General features: G+C 31.2%; 2 protein-coding genes across 3 annotated transcripts in view; one reads left to right on the forward strand and one right to left on the reverse strand.

Moving 5' to 3' along the window:
• Positions 1-1,389, reverse strand: part of LOC117173726 (piggyBac transposable element-derived protein 3-like) — a gene marked incomplete at its 5' end in the record, with an annotated part of 2,485 nt that extends 1,096 nt beyond the window's left edge. Inside the window, 2 exons of the mRNA XM_033362367.1 lie at positions 653-876; positions 969-1,389. Coding sequence (XP_033218258.1) covers positions 653-876; positions 969-1,389 — 645 coding nt within the window. The remainder of the gene's footprint in view (positions 1-652; positions 877-968) is intronic.
• Positions 1,390-3,790: 2,401 nt separating this feature from the next.
• Positions 3,791-8,707, forward strand: LOC117172667. 2 transcript variants are annotated; one of them, XM_033360794.1, is made up of 3 exons: positions 3,791-3,856; positions 6,343-6,606; positions 6,731-8,706. In XM_033360794.1, exons 1-3 carry the CDS (start codon positions 3,799-3,801, stop codon positions 6,739-6,741), a joined length of 333 nt encoding a protein of 110 aa, XP_033216685.1. In that variant the 5' UTR covers positions 3,791-3,798; the 3' UTR covers positions 6,742-8,706. The 2 variants fall into 2 exon arrangements, with proteins under 2 accessions (XP_033216685.1, XP_033216684.1); XM_033360793.1 differs by having other exon boundaries at positions 6,343-8,707.
• Positions 8,708-15,044: the final 6,337 nt, after the last annotated feature.

Below are 15,044 nucleotides of genomic sequence, written 5' to 3' on the forward strand. Positions count from 1 at the left end.
ACGATGCGCTTTTCGGAAAAATCATCAAAAATAAAAAGTTCTTGTAATCAGCCAAGAAATACGCCTGAATTTTTTCGAAGCGTTTTGAGCAAAATTTTGGATATTGCATATGAATCCTCGGCTGATTACAAGAACTTTTTATTCTTGACAAATTTTCCGGAAAGCGCATAGTTTTTCAATAAAAAATTTTCATAGTTCTAAGAATCGTGTAAGAGTAAAATGATTCACGAATATCTATCGTCCGTCTGCCGCAAACAAAGTTTACGTTGCCCAACTATCACCAACGTGGAGGTCGACGAATATTTTTTTTAAAGGGATTTTATATATTTTTTTTACATTTTTTAATTTTTTTTTATGGAGAATTTTTTTCATTTCAGATTTCAATCCGTTGAAATCATTTTGATCCTGCTGTTTCAGAATGTAATTTTGAGAAACAATGTAAGCAGCAATACATGTTGCAATCAATGCAAAATCTAGTAGTCCTCTGGCGACATTGTTCATTATTACATAATGCTCTTGTTCGTGATTCGTATCTGTGAGTTTCGAAATCACCTAGTTTTGATTGCGACAAATATTTCCTGCTGATTTCTTTACAGAAATCTTTCGTTTTCAATTGAGCTATATTATTCTTGTTGCAAATTTTCCAAATTACGGTATTATTTGTAATCGATGATTCTATTATTCGTGAAAAAATTTTAAAAGTCCATTTCTTTGAAGTAATAGATGGAGAAGCTTTTTTGCATCTGAAATCGTGCAAATCTACCCATCCCATGTAATTATTATACAAAGAAAAAGCTCGAGGAAATCCTAGTTCTACTCTCTCTTGAGCAGCTCGTGAAAATCTTTTCACTGGGGTTATGGGAGTGATACCACATGCTGTGGAAAGAATAGAGACTTGTTTTGAGTCACACTGATAAAATTCATCCCACTGTTGCGATCATGACTTACTTTGTACGATCCTCGCGGACCATTTTTTGCAAATTCATGCTTTTCTTTCACTCTGTCTTTACGGACAGTTCCTGTTGATCGTAAACCACATTTATGCAGGTGGATGAGTAAATCTGGGCTGGTAAAGAAATTATCAAAATACAGATGATAATCGGATAATTTTTTTCGTGAAAGGCCATTGAGAAGTGGATTGATCATTTGTAAAACAACTCTGGAGCCAAGTGCACATGCCAATAAATTTATTCCAATGCTTGGATCATTTTTGCCACAATAAACGTCTAAATTGAATAGATATCCATTGGCTGCACATAAGCCCCAGAGCTTTATCCCATATCGATCAGGCTTGCAATGCAGATACTGTTTCAAGCTCGCACGACCAAAAAATCGAACCATCATTTCATCAACTGAAAGTGCTGTTGAGAAAAAAACCAAATTGTTGAATATTTTTCCGGAATAAATTTAATATTTTACGAGCTTTCCATGCTTTATCTTTATCATTAGCATCCTCAGTTTTTGAAAATTCTATTTTTGATTTGATTTCACGAAATCGATTGCGGCTCATTGCTAAAGCTACAGGAGAGCATTTTACAAGGAGGTCAGTTTCCCAATATTCTTCTTGATTATTTCGGATATTGTAGGATGACAGCACTAATATACCTATGAAAGTGTTTAGTTCTTCTGTAGATATTTGTAAGCCATTTTGTTGGCTAGCTTCTATGATATAGTTTTTTATTTCTCTGGAGAAAAAGCATTCAAATAACTCCACAGGTGACATAGATAATATTTTTTTCCGTACATTATCAGACAGAAAAACTTGATCATCTAGATTTCCAGGGCAAACTTTTTCTTCGTTACTCCATGAAAAAACGTGATTTGGTTCTATTGTTTTTGAGATGCTGTGTAGTTATGGAAATCAGATCTATATGGTACATTCGGTCTGGGAAATTCCGATCCCGAATTCTCGTCATCTGATGAATCATCTCCATCAGAGCCAGAGTAATCTGGATTAGGTATGATGATACGTTCATCATTTTCGTCGTAATCTCATTCCGATTCGGAGTTTGTTGCAATTTTTGAGGCTTTACGCTTTGGATTTTTTTTTTGCTGGGTGTACTCGAAAATTCCCAGGATGACAATGCGGTGAAGGTGTGGTTTGATGTCCGAGTGCAATAAAGGTTACGGAGTCGTTGGAAATTTTTTATTGAAAAACTATGCGCTTTTCGGAAAATTTGTCAAGAATAAAAAGTTCTTGTAATCAGCCGAGGAATCCGCCTGAATTTTTCCGGAGCGTTTTGAGCAAAAATGTGAATTTTGCAAAAATTGTTCATATGCAAAATCCAAAATTTTGCTCAAAACGCTTCGAAAAAATTCAGGCGTATTCCTTGGCTGATTACAAGAACTTTTTATTCTTGATGATTTTTCCGAAAAGCGCATCGTTTATTGTAAAAAAATTCATGAATGTTTTCACAAAAATTTTGCCATTAAGACGCCATTTTGAAAACACTGAAACGAAAAATCGATCTTTGAACCATGGATTCTCAAAGTTTAGACATTTATTCCACCCGTTAGTGAGATTCCAGGTTAATTACAGACTCGAAAAGCTTTGGAAATTGTTCACAAAAAAAAATAGGCACGAAAAATCACGTTTTTTTGCTTAAACTGCATTTTGGGATAATAAATAAATTTTTTGCGGAATTTCATTGGCACCGTCGGAAAGAGGAGATCTTAAGCAATAAAAATATATGTGTCTCAATTTTTTCTAGTGTCGAATAGTCTTAGTTATTGGCCGTTGAAAAGCAGTGTACCGGTAGTGGCGTTTTGGCCGTTCAAGGGTTAAGAAGTTTAAAATTGAAAATTTTAGACCTCCTAGTTCGAATATTTCCAAACTATTAATTATTGTGAGTTCTTAACAAATGAAAAAGGTTTAATGGAATTGATTGAAAATATAACTACAATTCTACAATCGTTGACTATTGAAGACTTCGGAATAAAAAAATCTGCTTTTATTCTAGGCTTTAAACATTTATTGGCATCTTTGGAAAGATAAAAATGATGAACTTATAATAAGCAATTTATTTTAAACGTGACTAAATTGCAATGTAGATAAAGTGTGTAAATAATTATAATTTTGTGATTGTGTTGCAATAACTTATGAACACATTATGTTGGTGAAAGTGACGTAGCTTATTTACAAAATTTCACAATATGATGTTTTTTTCATTTAAAGTAAGATATTTGAGGATAATTAATAAAAATATATGAAATATTTTCAGTTCACTTCCCGCTTTACTTCTAGTTAGAAAAATGTTTTCGGGTCATTGCAATTAAAAACAAAACGTATTTCTGCAAATTTGTCTACAAATGAAAGCAATATTAATAATCAGAAAATTGGTAAACGAGAGACAATATTTTCGTCTCTTTTATATTGAAAGTCATCCAAAATTGAAGAAACAACTTTTTTCAATTTTTCGAGCCCTAAATATTGAATAATTTTGAATGATTTGACCAAGGTAACGTTGTATCAACAAAAATATTTTCACCATACATTTTTGTTAAAACTACGATCGTATAATGAAACATATTTTGATTTATAACATATTAGTTTTTTCTAAGAGATAGCAGTTAATTTTATGATATAATAACAAATTCTGAAATCTTTAATAATTATGAAGTTTCTACGGGCAATAAATCTAGCACATATGGAAAATTTTGAGATCTACGATAAGCAATCTCCCAAGCTTTATTCTATTTATTTCTAAGAGTAAATTAAGTGTTCTTATCTGATAGGTCTAATAAAATTTAGCATATATATCAGTCTGATGAGCGAACATATCGTGTCTGTTTAGTAAAATGAAGATAATTGCCGCAACTGCACTCCTTGCATTCGTCGGTTTTCTTCATTTCAAATGTAAGTGTATCATAATATTATCATTATTATTTATAACAAATATCACACATTATGGTGTAACATATTTTTCTAAATATAGTTTTTACATTTTGACCCCTTAAAATAGAATAAAAAAGTTCCTGACTTTTTTTCTGATTTGGAAAAAATGACATAAAAACATTTATACAATAAAGTATACATTTAAAATATGTATTTCACATTTTCTACGGTTCTTTATACAGTTTTAAGTCATAAAAGGTTTAGGTGCAGTTTAAAACTCTCAAAAGGACTATACAAATGGACTTTTTTCATTACTGAAAATATTCAATTTTTTAAATTCTATAACCATAATGAGAGATTTTTTTCAAAAACTCAATATTTTCTCAGAAAATTCAAAGATTTGATTTTAAAGCTATGAACATAAAATTATCCTACACTTACTGAATACACAGTCAGCACTTTGGTTAGTTTATATTAAATGGTGTTTGCATTGCGAATAGACATAAGGAGATCAAACTAGTGGAATTGAAAATGAACTCTTTTCTGTTGCTAGAAGTACGCACACGCACACATGTCCAAAATCATACTTACGTATAGTTTAAAACCTCCCGAGCGTGGCATGCCAACCGCACTTTCAAAAAAACATATAGCAGCGGATGTGAATGCGAGTAAGATGTAAATAAATAATGATTGAACAATTAATAGTTTGTGAATAAAGGCAAGGATGTTAAAATTAAAAATCGCCGTATAAAAGCGAAAGTTTACAATAAGTGTGTTTTCAAGTGTATAGTTTACAAGACTTTCAGATTGGTGTAACTTGTATGTTTATTGTTATTGTTACGAATGCGTCGAATACCTGTCGCACGCATAGTGTTGGTAAAAGTAATTTGATATTTTCATAAGCATACTACCTACCTCTTTCATGGGGAATAATTTTTTATTCCACAAACATTTCACAAAATCCTGCCTGATTATTAATTATTTATTTGTTCAAGCGACCTGTCAAAAAAAAACAATGGAGGCGGCCATATTTTTTTTAAGTGTGGTTGGGACGCCACGCACGGAAAGTTTTGAACTATACGTAAGTGTGATTTTACACATGGCTGTGTCTGTGTGTGTGTGTGTGTGTGTGTGTGTGTGTGTGCGTACTTCTGGCAACAGAAAAGTGACCGTTTTTGGTGAAGTCCATGCATTACAGATTGATCCTTATATCTATTCTCCATGAGTGTTTGTTCACAATTTTTTAAGTCTACATCAGGGTCGATAGAAAACTAAAGGTTTGTTCAACAAAAGTAAGAGACTGAAGTTGGATGAGTGTTCTTCCTCAGTGAACTTCAGTCTCTTACTTTCCCGGTAATAAGCGTTGAATAGAGAAAAATGAATATTTTCAGATTTCAGCGTAAAAGTGAAGATTATTCTATTATTTTGAATGCGCGATTTTTCCATCTGTCTAAAATTTCATTATAAGAATCGGATATCTCAGAAACTTATTTATCTCTATTTCCATAGTGGCCGCCGCATGCATTCCTATTCCCCAAAAGAAAACGTGCTTTCAATATATTTAATTCCTTGTATTTGTACCGTCAGATAACCTCACAGAGATATCTTCTATTCCTCAAAAGTGTTCAATTTTTGAGATTATTTAATTCCTTCTAATAAGTCCACAAAATATGTGTAATACATTTTTTTAATTCCTTTATGTGGAATAAAAGTTTTAAAAATGTAATTTTAATCAATTCAAGTCCGCCTCTCTAGAGTTAACATTATTTTAATTCACACATTTAAATAGATTTCTTTGATGCATTTTTAAGACGTTTAAATAAATTATTAAAATATAAAATTTTACTAAGTCGATTGAGAGAAATAGGATTTTAACTTTTTCTGTTCCCGCTGGGGGATTTTTAGACGAATGAAAAATTGCATATTCATAGGAATACAAATTCTTAATTTTTCTGAATTCAACGCTTTTTACAGGGTTTGTTCAACAAACCTTCAGTTTTCTATCGACCCTGATGTAGACTCCAAAAATTGTAAACAAACACTAATTGGTATAAACTAACCAAAGTGCAGACTGTGTATTCAGTAAGTGTAGGTGAGTGATTTTTGGGTTTAAATTTAGTGAAATAAAGTGAGAATATTTAAAATTGAATACCGCGAGGATTTTCAAAATGATGAAGGACATTTTTTATGTGAACATAGATGCAGCCGTCTGACATATAACATGTGTCAAACAAATACTGACGTCAGATAAACTTTATCTTTCATAAGATAAATTTTATTTTATTTTTCAGATAAATTTTATCTTTCGTTAGATAAAAGTGCCGCAACGTTTTTATCTTATTGAAAGATAAAATTGTTTTTAATCGCTAGTTTTTTATATGTCCTCATACTTCTAGTCCGTGCAGTAGATAATTTTCTCTTGACCGCAGCAATTGTTCAAAATTCTTAAAAGCTTTAGTTACTATTTTACGAAAACTTAATAAAAGTCATCTTTTTTACAAAATTAGGTACAGGTGGATTTCCAGCTAATCACGTTTTTATAGAAATGACGGATCACTCTACATTTGAAGGAATGATCAATCCATTCACCCACCGAGACCTACCGTTATGGATGCAACCTGGTCATGCGCATCATGTTTTGGACTTTTACGCTTTTATACGAACGGAGACGGGCGCTCATTTCACTTCAATTGTCGCTACGACAAATCGACCTTTCAATCATGATCCTCGTCCTAATGGTCCAGTTTACGCTGAACTACGTTTAGGAAATGGTGAATGTTTTGTAGCTGACTCTTTCCAAGTCTATGTTCCCCGTATTGCACATACTCAAAACCAACCTAATTTACCACCCAAAAACAAAATTTATATAGTAATGAAACACGGCCCTGTTTACAGTTCAGTTTTAGACAAATATAATTCACCGGAGATAAGTATCTCCGAGACATACAGTTCTTCTTCTGGAACATCACATTCATCACCTGGGACATCGCATTCATCTTTTCCAACAACCCATAAACGTCTAAAGATATTCTAGGGATATCGTGAAGGATGAGCTACTTGGCGGAAATCTTGATATCACAGCAAAAATTATGGATAAAGTTTACATCGATTCCAGGAGAAAAATTCATCACAACAAAAGTTAACTTTGCCAGTTAAACTTTACAGGAATCTAAGACAATTTCTCATTTTTAACCTTGCCGGGATAATAATTCGCCTCATAATCGCTCCATTTTTATTCGAAAGGTAGCGAAAGTTCGACGGCAGCTACATCTACCGTCGTTTAACTTCATCAAATTAGAGAAAATGGCGGTTCCTGGCTATCAGTTGCTTTTTGCTAAGTGGTATAAAAAAGTTCTAGTTTCCTTACAATAGTCTAATCTGTTTTGCAGGAGATTGATAAGTAAGAACAAAGTTTTATTTGTGCTCTCTGTTACTGATTCTATGTTCTACTTAAATTTGCTCACTACATCGTGGCGCATATTCAGTCAGAATTATTCTCCTAATCTCGGTAAAATCTTCGAGGAAATGCGTTTAATTTTTAACAGTTTTAAAATTTACCTGCAACAAATTTTAACTTTTCTTTTTCTGTGATTCCTTAGAGATTTCGAGGATGTCCCAATTCTATCATTGTTTACTTATTTCCCTAGAAATGAAGATATGTATACATAGCATCTGCAAATTATGCGTACTTAAACAAATAAATAAACTTATCATCCCAGATTAAAAATATAAACATTGCACTTATATTTTCATTTTTAAAATGGCTCTTATCCCGGACGATTGAAAGTATATTTTTTGTGACTGAGAATAAAGCACTTGAAACTAGGTGAAAAGTTGCCATATTTACAATGATCTTAACTATGATCTTAATGGGCTAAAGAACCCATTTTTCAAATAAAAATTTGTAATATATTTTTACATTAGAATTGATTTTTAATTGTTAATATTTAAACTTGATGTTATGCTGAAATAAATTAAAGGCCCGTTTAAGCAGATGCAATACGGCTTGATTCATGCTTCGGATACATAACAACACCTAATGGATCAACCATTATCATATACTATATGCCAATGAATGAAACCAAAGACTAATAATCAAGTAGGACTTATGGGCAAAATAATAATCGATGAAACCTGAACAGTGGTAGCTTTAGATATGATAGGACAATTGCCTTGGTCAAAGTCTAAGAATAAATACATACTACTTTTTGTAGAAATGTTTATTAAGTCGGTAGAGATAATTCCAGGCAGAAATAAATTAAAAACAGCAATAGAAAGTGAACTTCACAAACAAATAATTTCGAAGTGGGGAATACCTAAAAATTTATTTACAGATAACGGAAAATTAAAGCATGTTCAGATAATCATAAAGAATAGGGTAAAGATTTAGACGATTTACAATTTCCTCTTAACACTAGCATACATTTCTCAACAGATTTTACATTAGATAATAATTAGAGGAGAAATCATTAAAGCTTGGATACCTTAAGTGAAAATAATTAGGCAAAATATTATAATTTAAGTTCCGAAGTAGGAGGACCGGTATGGTGTAGGGAAAAGTCACTTTTAAATAAAGCAGAAAGGATTGCTAAGAAACTAAACAAAATTTTTGCAGTTCCTTTAGGTATTAAAACCCAGATGTCATCAAAAATTTACGAGCTAAAGATTATATTAGTTTTTTAAATTAATTTCTGTACCCTAAACAAACGTGACAGAAATATGTATGTTTTTTAACCCAATATTTCTTCCAATTGAGTGATAATTAAAAATTAATGTAATCAGAGATAGTAAAAAAATAACATGTGGATGATGAAAGTCGGCAAGATTATAAAAGGCCAAAACATAATTTTAATTAAAATTACTGTAGAGTTGAGGTATGGATTACTTTTCAGTATAAGAACCAAAAAAACTTAAATGGCAGAAGAAAAAAAGAATGGAAAAAATTCTGATTGTTGCAATTTTAATTTTTTCAGGAAAGCCTATTTATTAGTTATCTGGAAATATTAATTACCGCCTCAATAAATTAGTACATTTTGTTATTTGCTGATCCTCGTTTAAAAATAAAAAATTTTAATCTGCTGAATAAAGATAGAATTGTTAATTCTTGGAGCTTCCCGCAGTTAAATATGAATGAATTGATGAATATTATATTTTTGGAATCTTCAATTAAAAACTTCTCATGTTTGGAAAAATTTATTTTGGCGTCTAAAGTTGAAATTATCTGACCACCAAAAACAGTATTTTTTCATTTGAAAATTAACGAAGTAAAACTAAAATGCTTGAGGATAAAGATTTTGAAGTCAAAATCTAATGGATGAGGCTATTTTAAATACAATATTTTCATTACTTGAAACAGTTTGAATTTCGAAATTTTGCACATTCTTTTAGTTGACTTGAAATGATTCTAAAGTCAAGTTAAAATTGTGCCCTGGAATACCTTTACATGAAAAAGCAACTATTTTTTTCGTTGAATTTTTTTTTTGTCAAAAATTAATTTCTGTAACTAAAAATTGAATTATTAGAATTTTGGTTCAATAATAATATTTATTAGTCAAATATTCAACTATTTTGTTAAAAATTCGACTTTTTTTATTCAATTACTTTTTTAAAAAAGTAATTATATTTTAAAATGATTAAAATTAATGTTTTTTTGTAAATTTTAATATTTCTCATAAAAAATACTGTTTTTTATTTGAAATGACATCTGTCATAATGTTTTGATTCTTAAAATCATGGAAAAACTATTTTTTTCAGATATCTGAGTTTTGGTAGGGCAACTACCTTAAAGTCCGTATATCACCAAAAATTTACGAGCTAAATAATAGATTTGAGATAAAAAATAGATTTTTAAAATAGCATGTAAGAAAACAAATTAATTTTATATTACTGAAATCAAATATTAAAGCAAACAAAAACACAAGAAAAGTAGAACAAAAAAGTATTGAGACAGCTACAAGCGGCACGGCGGAAAAAATAGAATAAGAAGTTGGTACATATTAATGACATTGTAGTTTAAAAAATTACTTTCTAGACCCTAAGCAAACATTACAGAAAACTTTGAAATGGCAGAAGAAGATACCGAAATGCAGAAGAAGATAAGATTGAAAAACAACAAAATATTTCAATATTTAAAATAATGGATAATCAAGACTTTCGAAAAAGCGGATGTAATTTGAAGTACTATTTAAGAATTAAAAATAAAATATATAAAAAAAAGATAGTCAGAAATAAGATAGATAATAGAGACAGGGGTTGAAATACCATTGGTATTTTATTTTGTATTTTTTTAGAGGTAGGATTTTTAATGTGTTGTTACAGAAAGTGAAAAAGATGGAAGATGTCAAGATGTCGGAAGCTTGAATTGGGTCAAAAATTACTATATGGTTTCGAAACAAAAGTGATTTTTTAAAATGAAAAATCAGTTTTTTATATCGCTGAATTCGTAATAGAAACAATATAATTTTGTTACTCTTCGTGTAACCAAACTATTTTGTTGCGCCAACAAAATTTTTTTGTTCAGTCAATGAAATTCTTTTGTCACTCCAATACAATATTTTCTTTGTTTAACAAAATTTGTCGGTTAACCTAGCAAAATACTTTTGTAAGGTCAACTAAATTTTGCTTAGGTGAAAAATATACTTTTTGTACTCCCAAAACCTAAATCAGTCGTAAAAAGCAGCAATTTTGTAGCTAAAAGTCATTTACTTATTCATCAAATGGTAATTATTACTATAAGTTTAATTTCAAAGCATCTTATAATTCGATAAATGTCATTGAGTAAAATAAGTAAATTTAAATAATAATGTTCAGTGATCGAAACAAGTTACGCAAAAACAAAAGTCAGTTTAAATTTTATTTTGATAAATTAGTGAATGACTTTGTTACAGAACAGTTTTGTTTACAACTGATTCGTGTTTTGAGAGCACAATAATCGTCATATCAAGACTTATAAAAAATACCATAAATTAGAGATAAATGATTAAAGGTATGACATGATAATATTAAATATACAGAATAATTAATCGGAATATCCTTATTTATTATCCTTAAACGTATCTTTGATCAGTACCATGCTCTAAGAAACGAAGTATAAAGTTGTGTACTCTCTGAGATAAATAAACAATTAAACTATTTTATTTACGAGCTATTTACAAGTATCAGTATCAAAGTTTTAAAACGTGTGTTTACGTATACATTTTAGGTTAACAGTTGGATTCTCACGTTTGAAGGTACTGATTAGGCATTTCAGATCCCACTCCCCAGAAATCGATGTGTCGCATTATGAATGTTTATTCACATCACTTATTCATCAATTTTCATCTTATTACTTATTAATACCAGTTTCATTACTTTAAATACGTACCAAGAAAACGGAACACGCGACTTCACCGGTATTATCAACCACAATGGAAATGAATTTGCACACCCGTGCACGTGATCCCAATGAACGAGTGCGCATGCGTGGTTGTACATTTCATTGGTCTAACTAAATAGTTTTGTTGGATGAACCAAAATTTTCTCAGAACAACAAAATAAGGCTTAAACAAAATAATATTGTGTTAAGAACCATATATTTTGTTTGACCAACAAAATAATTTTGTGCTAACAACCAAAACATTGCCCTGACAACAAAAACAACTCAAGTAAAGTTTGCTTCACCCTTATTCAACTTTATTGCAATTTTTAAGCGAGTTTTTATGATTAAAGCCTTTTTTTAAAAGTACCACAAAATATACTATTTCGGTATTCCAAATTGAAATCTTTTTATTATCTACTACAACTTCTACATTGGACAGAATTAATACAAAAACAAAATAAATTTGCTTTATTTCAGTTCGATGTAACAGTGACAATAAGAAAAGAGATCAAGAATATTATTTCTCTATAAAAAAACAATTTTTCAACAAAATACATGCATTTTTGATCAAATATTTATTTTTTCTTCTTTCTTTATTTTGTTTACACTTTTTTACATTTTTTCTTACATACAAGGCTTATATATTACCTTACCAATTTTTTGCTACCTATCGTCTTAATTACTATTCTTACGTCTAAACGCTTGCGACATTGCTATGGACTTCCTTTTCCTCTCACTTCTTCTTCTTCATCCAATACATAGATGCGATTAACTAAAACAACTTTATTTTTATTTTAACGATTAAGTTAAACTGACCATTACTGGGATAACGTAAAAAGTATGTCCAATACTGGGACAATAATAAATATCGTTGTGTATCTTTTATATTTCAACATAAATTATAAATGTAAAAATGTTCTATTATTTTTGAAGTTCTTTTGAATTTGTTACCACCATTTATTTTGGTCCTGACTAGTTATAAATATACTAAAAAATAATAGAAAATACGCTATTTTTTGTATTTCAAAACTTTCGGCATAACTAATACATCATTATATTGATATATGCCGTTGGCTATAACGGGCGGCAGACGTAAGGAACCTTTTATGTTTCACCCCTGAAACTTTCATTTTGATGTTTTCTTGTCATGTTTCCTCACAGAAAAACGCTGGTGTTAAATTTGTTGCAGCTCAAATTTCATTGGGCTCCCAATGATCATTTGAGAGAGTTTTAAAGTCTCAAATGTATTCCTCTGAACGTAGGTGCCCATGTGGGCATCTAGGGAAAAGTATCATTTGGAGACTGAATTTTGGCTCATGCAGAGTTGTGGAATTCTGAACCGCGCTGTCAGCCATCTGAATACCTGTTAAAGCTTTTTGACAGGTAATTCGCTTTGCGATATTAGCCTAAATAATTGTTAATAAGGAAACCAATTAAAACAATATTTACCTAATTTTCAAATTTCTTTCATTTAATAGGGCGTACCAGTCACTTAGAATAAAATTACAACTTCCTAATGCAACTTCCAAAAGTTAGGTTAGTCATGCCCGTCGACATTTAAATTAAAGCCGGGATGCATAGAAAAAGTCATGACCGTCTGCATATACAATAAGGTATTTTCACTCCAATCACTAGCTCACTTCACTTCGTTGAATACTGAGGGGATAATAATTGACCAAATGCATGGGAATGCCTAAACATAAAATGACGGATAAATAATAAAATACAATTAACCCGGGTAAAAATGATAATTAAAGCTATGACTATGTTTAATCTCCTTTACCCGTCCCTTTCCCGGGAAGTCAAAAAAGAAAAGAAAAAAGAAGTGTCGATTTATTTCAATATCAAAATGGTTACGTTTAACTCGCAACAGTTGGCAGCCGCTGCCGACTTTTCTTGGGAGTGTATAGGAGTGAGAGAGAGAAGGTTCTTAGGTTGATGAGTCACGGTCACGCTGGCCAGGCTAGCCATGGGACGGGGAATCCTTCCCATGCAGCTGCCGACTAGGTGGCCTTTATGGCTTCTCTCGCCCTTTCTCCCATTGAGTCTAAGACTCACAAGGTTAGGCGAGGTCGTAAAGAGGCCATTAGAAAGCAATTAGGCTGGAAACTTGTCCCAGCTTGGGTTTACGTGAGTAAACACGAGCGGGGAATTATTCCAGAAAATTGCCTGCTGATGGCTCTCAACTTTATGGGACGAAGTGGACTATATCAAGACTGACTAATATTTCTCAAAATATTTGTTAACAGATAAATTTTTTTAAATACCATATGATATTTCAGCAGCTTGATATATAGAAGCTAATTGCAGAATTAATAGCGATAATATTTGAATAATTCTAAAACAAAATTTCATATTGTTCTTTTCGATTGAGACGTGACAAAACGACGCTTGAAGTAAAAAAAAAATAAAGCATAACTACAATGCAGCCGTGATAATTTATGTATTTATAGGTTATATAATTATATGAATTCCCAGAAAAATACATACAAAATATTAAAAACTTATAAATAATTCTTTTCAATCACTTTTCCAAGAAATTTCTTTTTAAATTAAATGTTTTGTAAAATATAATTTGGTCTTTGGAATTCACTAAAAATAAACAGTTTTTAATATAAAATATGTGTTGCATTTTTTTGCCTGAAATCAAAGTTACACAATTTGTATGTATGCTTGTGGATATTTTAATAATTATTTACTTAAGTTACAAGAATTGTTTTTTTAATGTAATTTTGAATCGCGCGCCAAGTGGGGTCAATGAGCGGTCAGCCCTAACGCAAGCGCAGTAGCTCAGGGTTCCAACATGGGCATCATTGGTCCACAGTATAAACCGGAAAAATAAATCAAATCAGCCGACAGGAAAAAGTTGGGATATGAAAGCCTCATTAGGTATTTTCACTTCAACCATCAGCTAACTTCACTTTGTTAAAAACTGAGGGGAAAATGGATCAAATGCATGGAAGAAAACTTTATTTCTGTAATATATTTTAAATTATCATCATTATTGTTATTTTATTATTTCATTAAATAGTAATTAAAAAATAAAAACTATTTTTAACTACACTTATATAGAAAAAATTACTTTTTACGAAGATGTTAGCAAAATAGGGCAAAAATGAACTGAATCCCATACATTTGGTCCCTTATTTTCCCCTCAGCAATCTACGAAGTGAAGTTAACTGTTTATTGAAGTGGAAATACCTAATAGGCTTTTATCTTATCAGTTTGAATGTTCCCGCCGCTATATTTGAAACATTGCAATGTTTCACGAAACTCCCAATGTTTCATACAACTTTTCATCAGGCTAAAGTTTCATGCTAATTTACATCCCTACTCATCGCGAAAAACGAATTTCTGTTTTTATTATACAATTGTATTTACGAGGGTAGTTCAATAAGTCCTTAGAATGACCAACAGATGGCGCGCGAATCGCTACAAATCATCTGTTTTCAGTCAGCACCACTCCCGACTAGATATATGGTGCAGTCACAGTCCACATCTTCTGAGTTTACGTGTTTTTATAACCAATTGAAAAAAAAATTGTTCGTTAAGAAAAATGGAAAAAAAAACGAGTTCAGAGCGGTAATCAAACATTTTCATTTAAAGGGTTTAACTCCATATGAGATAAAAAATGAATTGGACTCAGTTCATGGCACATCTGTCCCTGCCTTAGCAACGGTTTATAACTGGGTAAATGAACTTAAGCATGGTCGTACATCAATAAGTGACGAACCACGTTCAGGAAGGCCTGTAGAAGCAAGTACTCCCGAAATCATCCATAAAATCCACGATATGGTGTTGAAGGATAGAAGATTAAAAGTGCGTGAGTTAGCTGAGGCCACAAGGATATCT

The sequence above is a fragment of the Belonocnema kinseyi genome, chromosome 5 (genome assembly GCF_010883055.1).
Source record: "Belonocnema kinseyi isolate 2016_QV_RU_SX_M_011 chromosome 5, B_treatae_v1, whole genome shotgun sequence".
In the NCBI taxonomy this organism is placed as follows: Eukaryota; Metazoa; Arthropoda; class Insecta; order Hymenoptera; family Cynipidae; genus Belonocnema; species Belonocnema kinseyi.

Bases quoted from the DNA above. Each gene is read 5' to 3' on its own strand.
- LOC117172667 (XM_033360793.1), top strand. From the start codon at position 3,799: ATGAAGATAATTGCCGCAACTGCACTCCTTGCATTCGTCGGTTTTCTT. The intron at 3,857-6,342 runs GTAAGTGTATCA...TTACAAAATTAG, and splicing joins CGGTTTTCTTCATTTCAAAT to GTACAGGTGGATTTCCAGCT.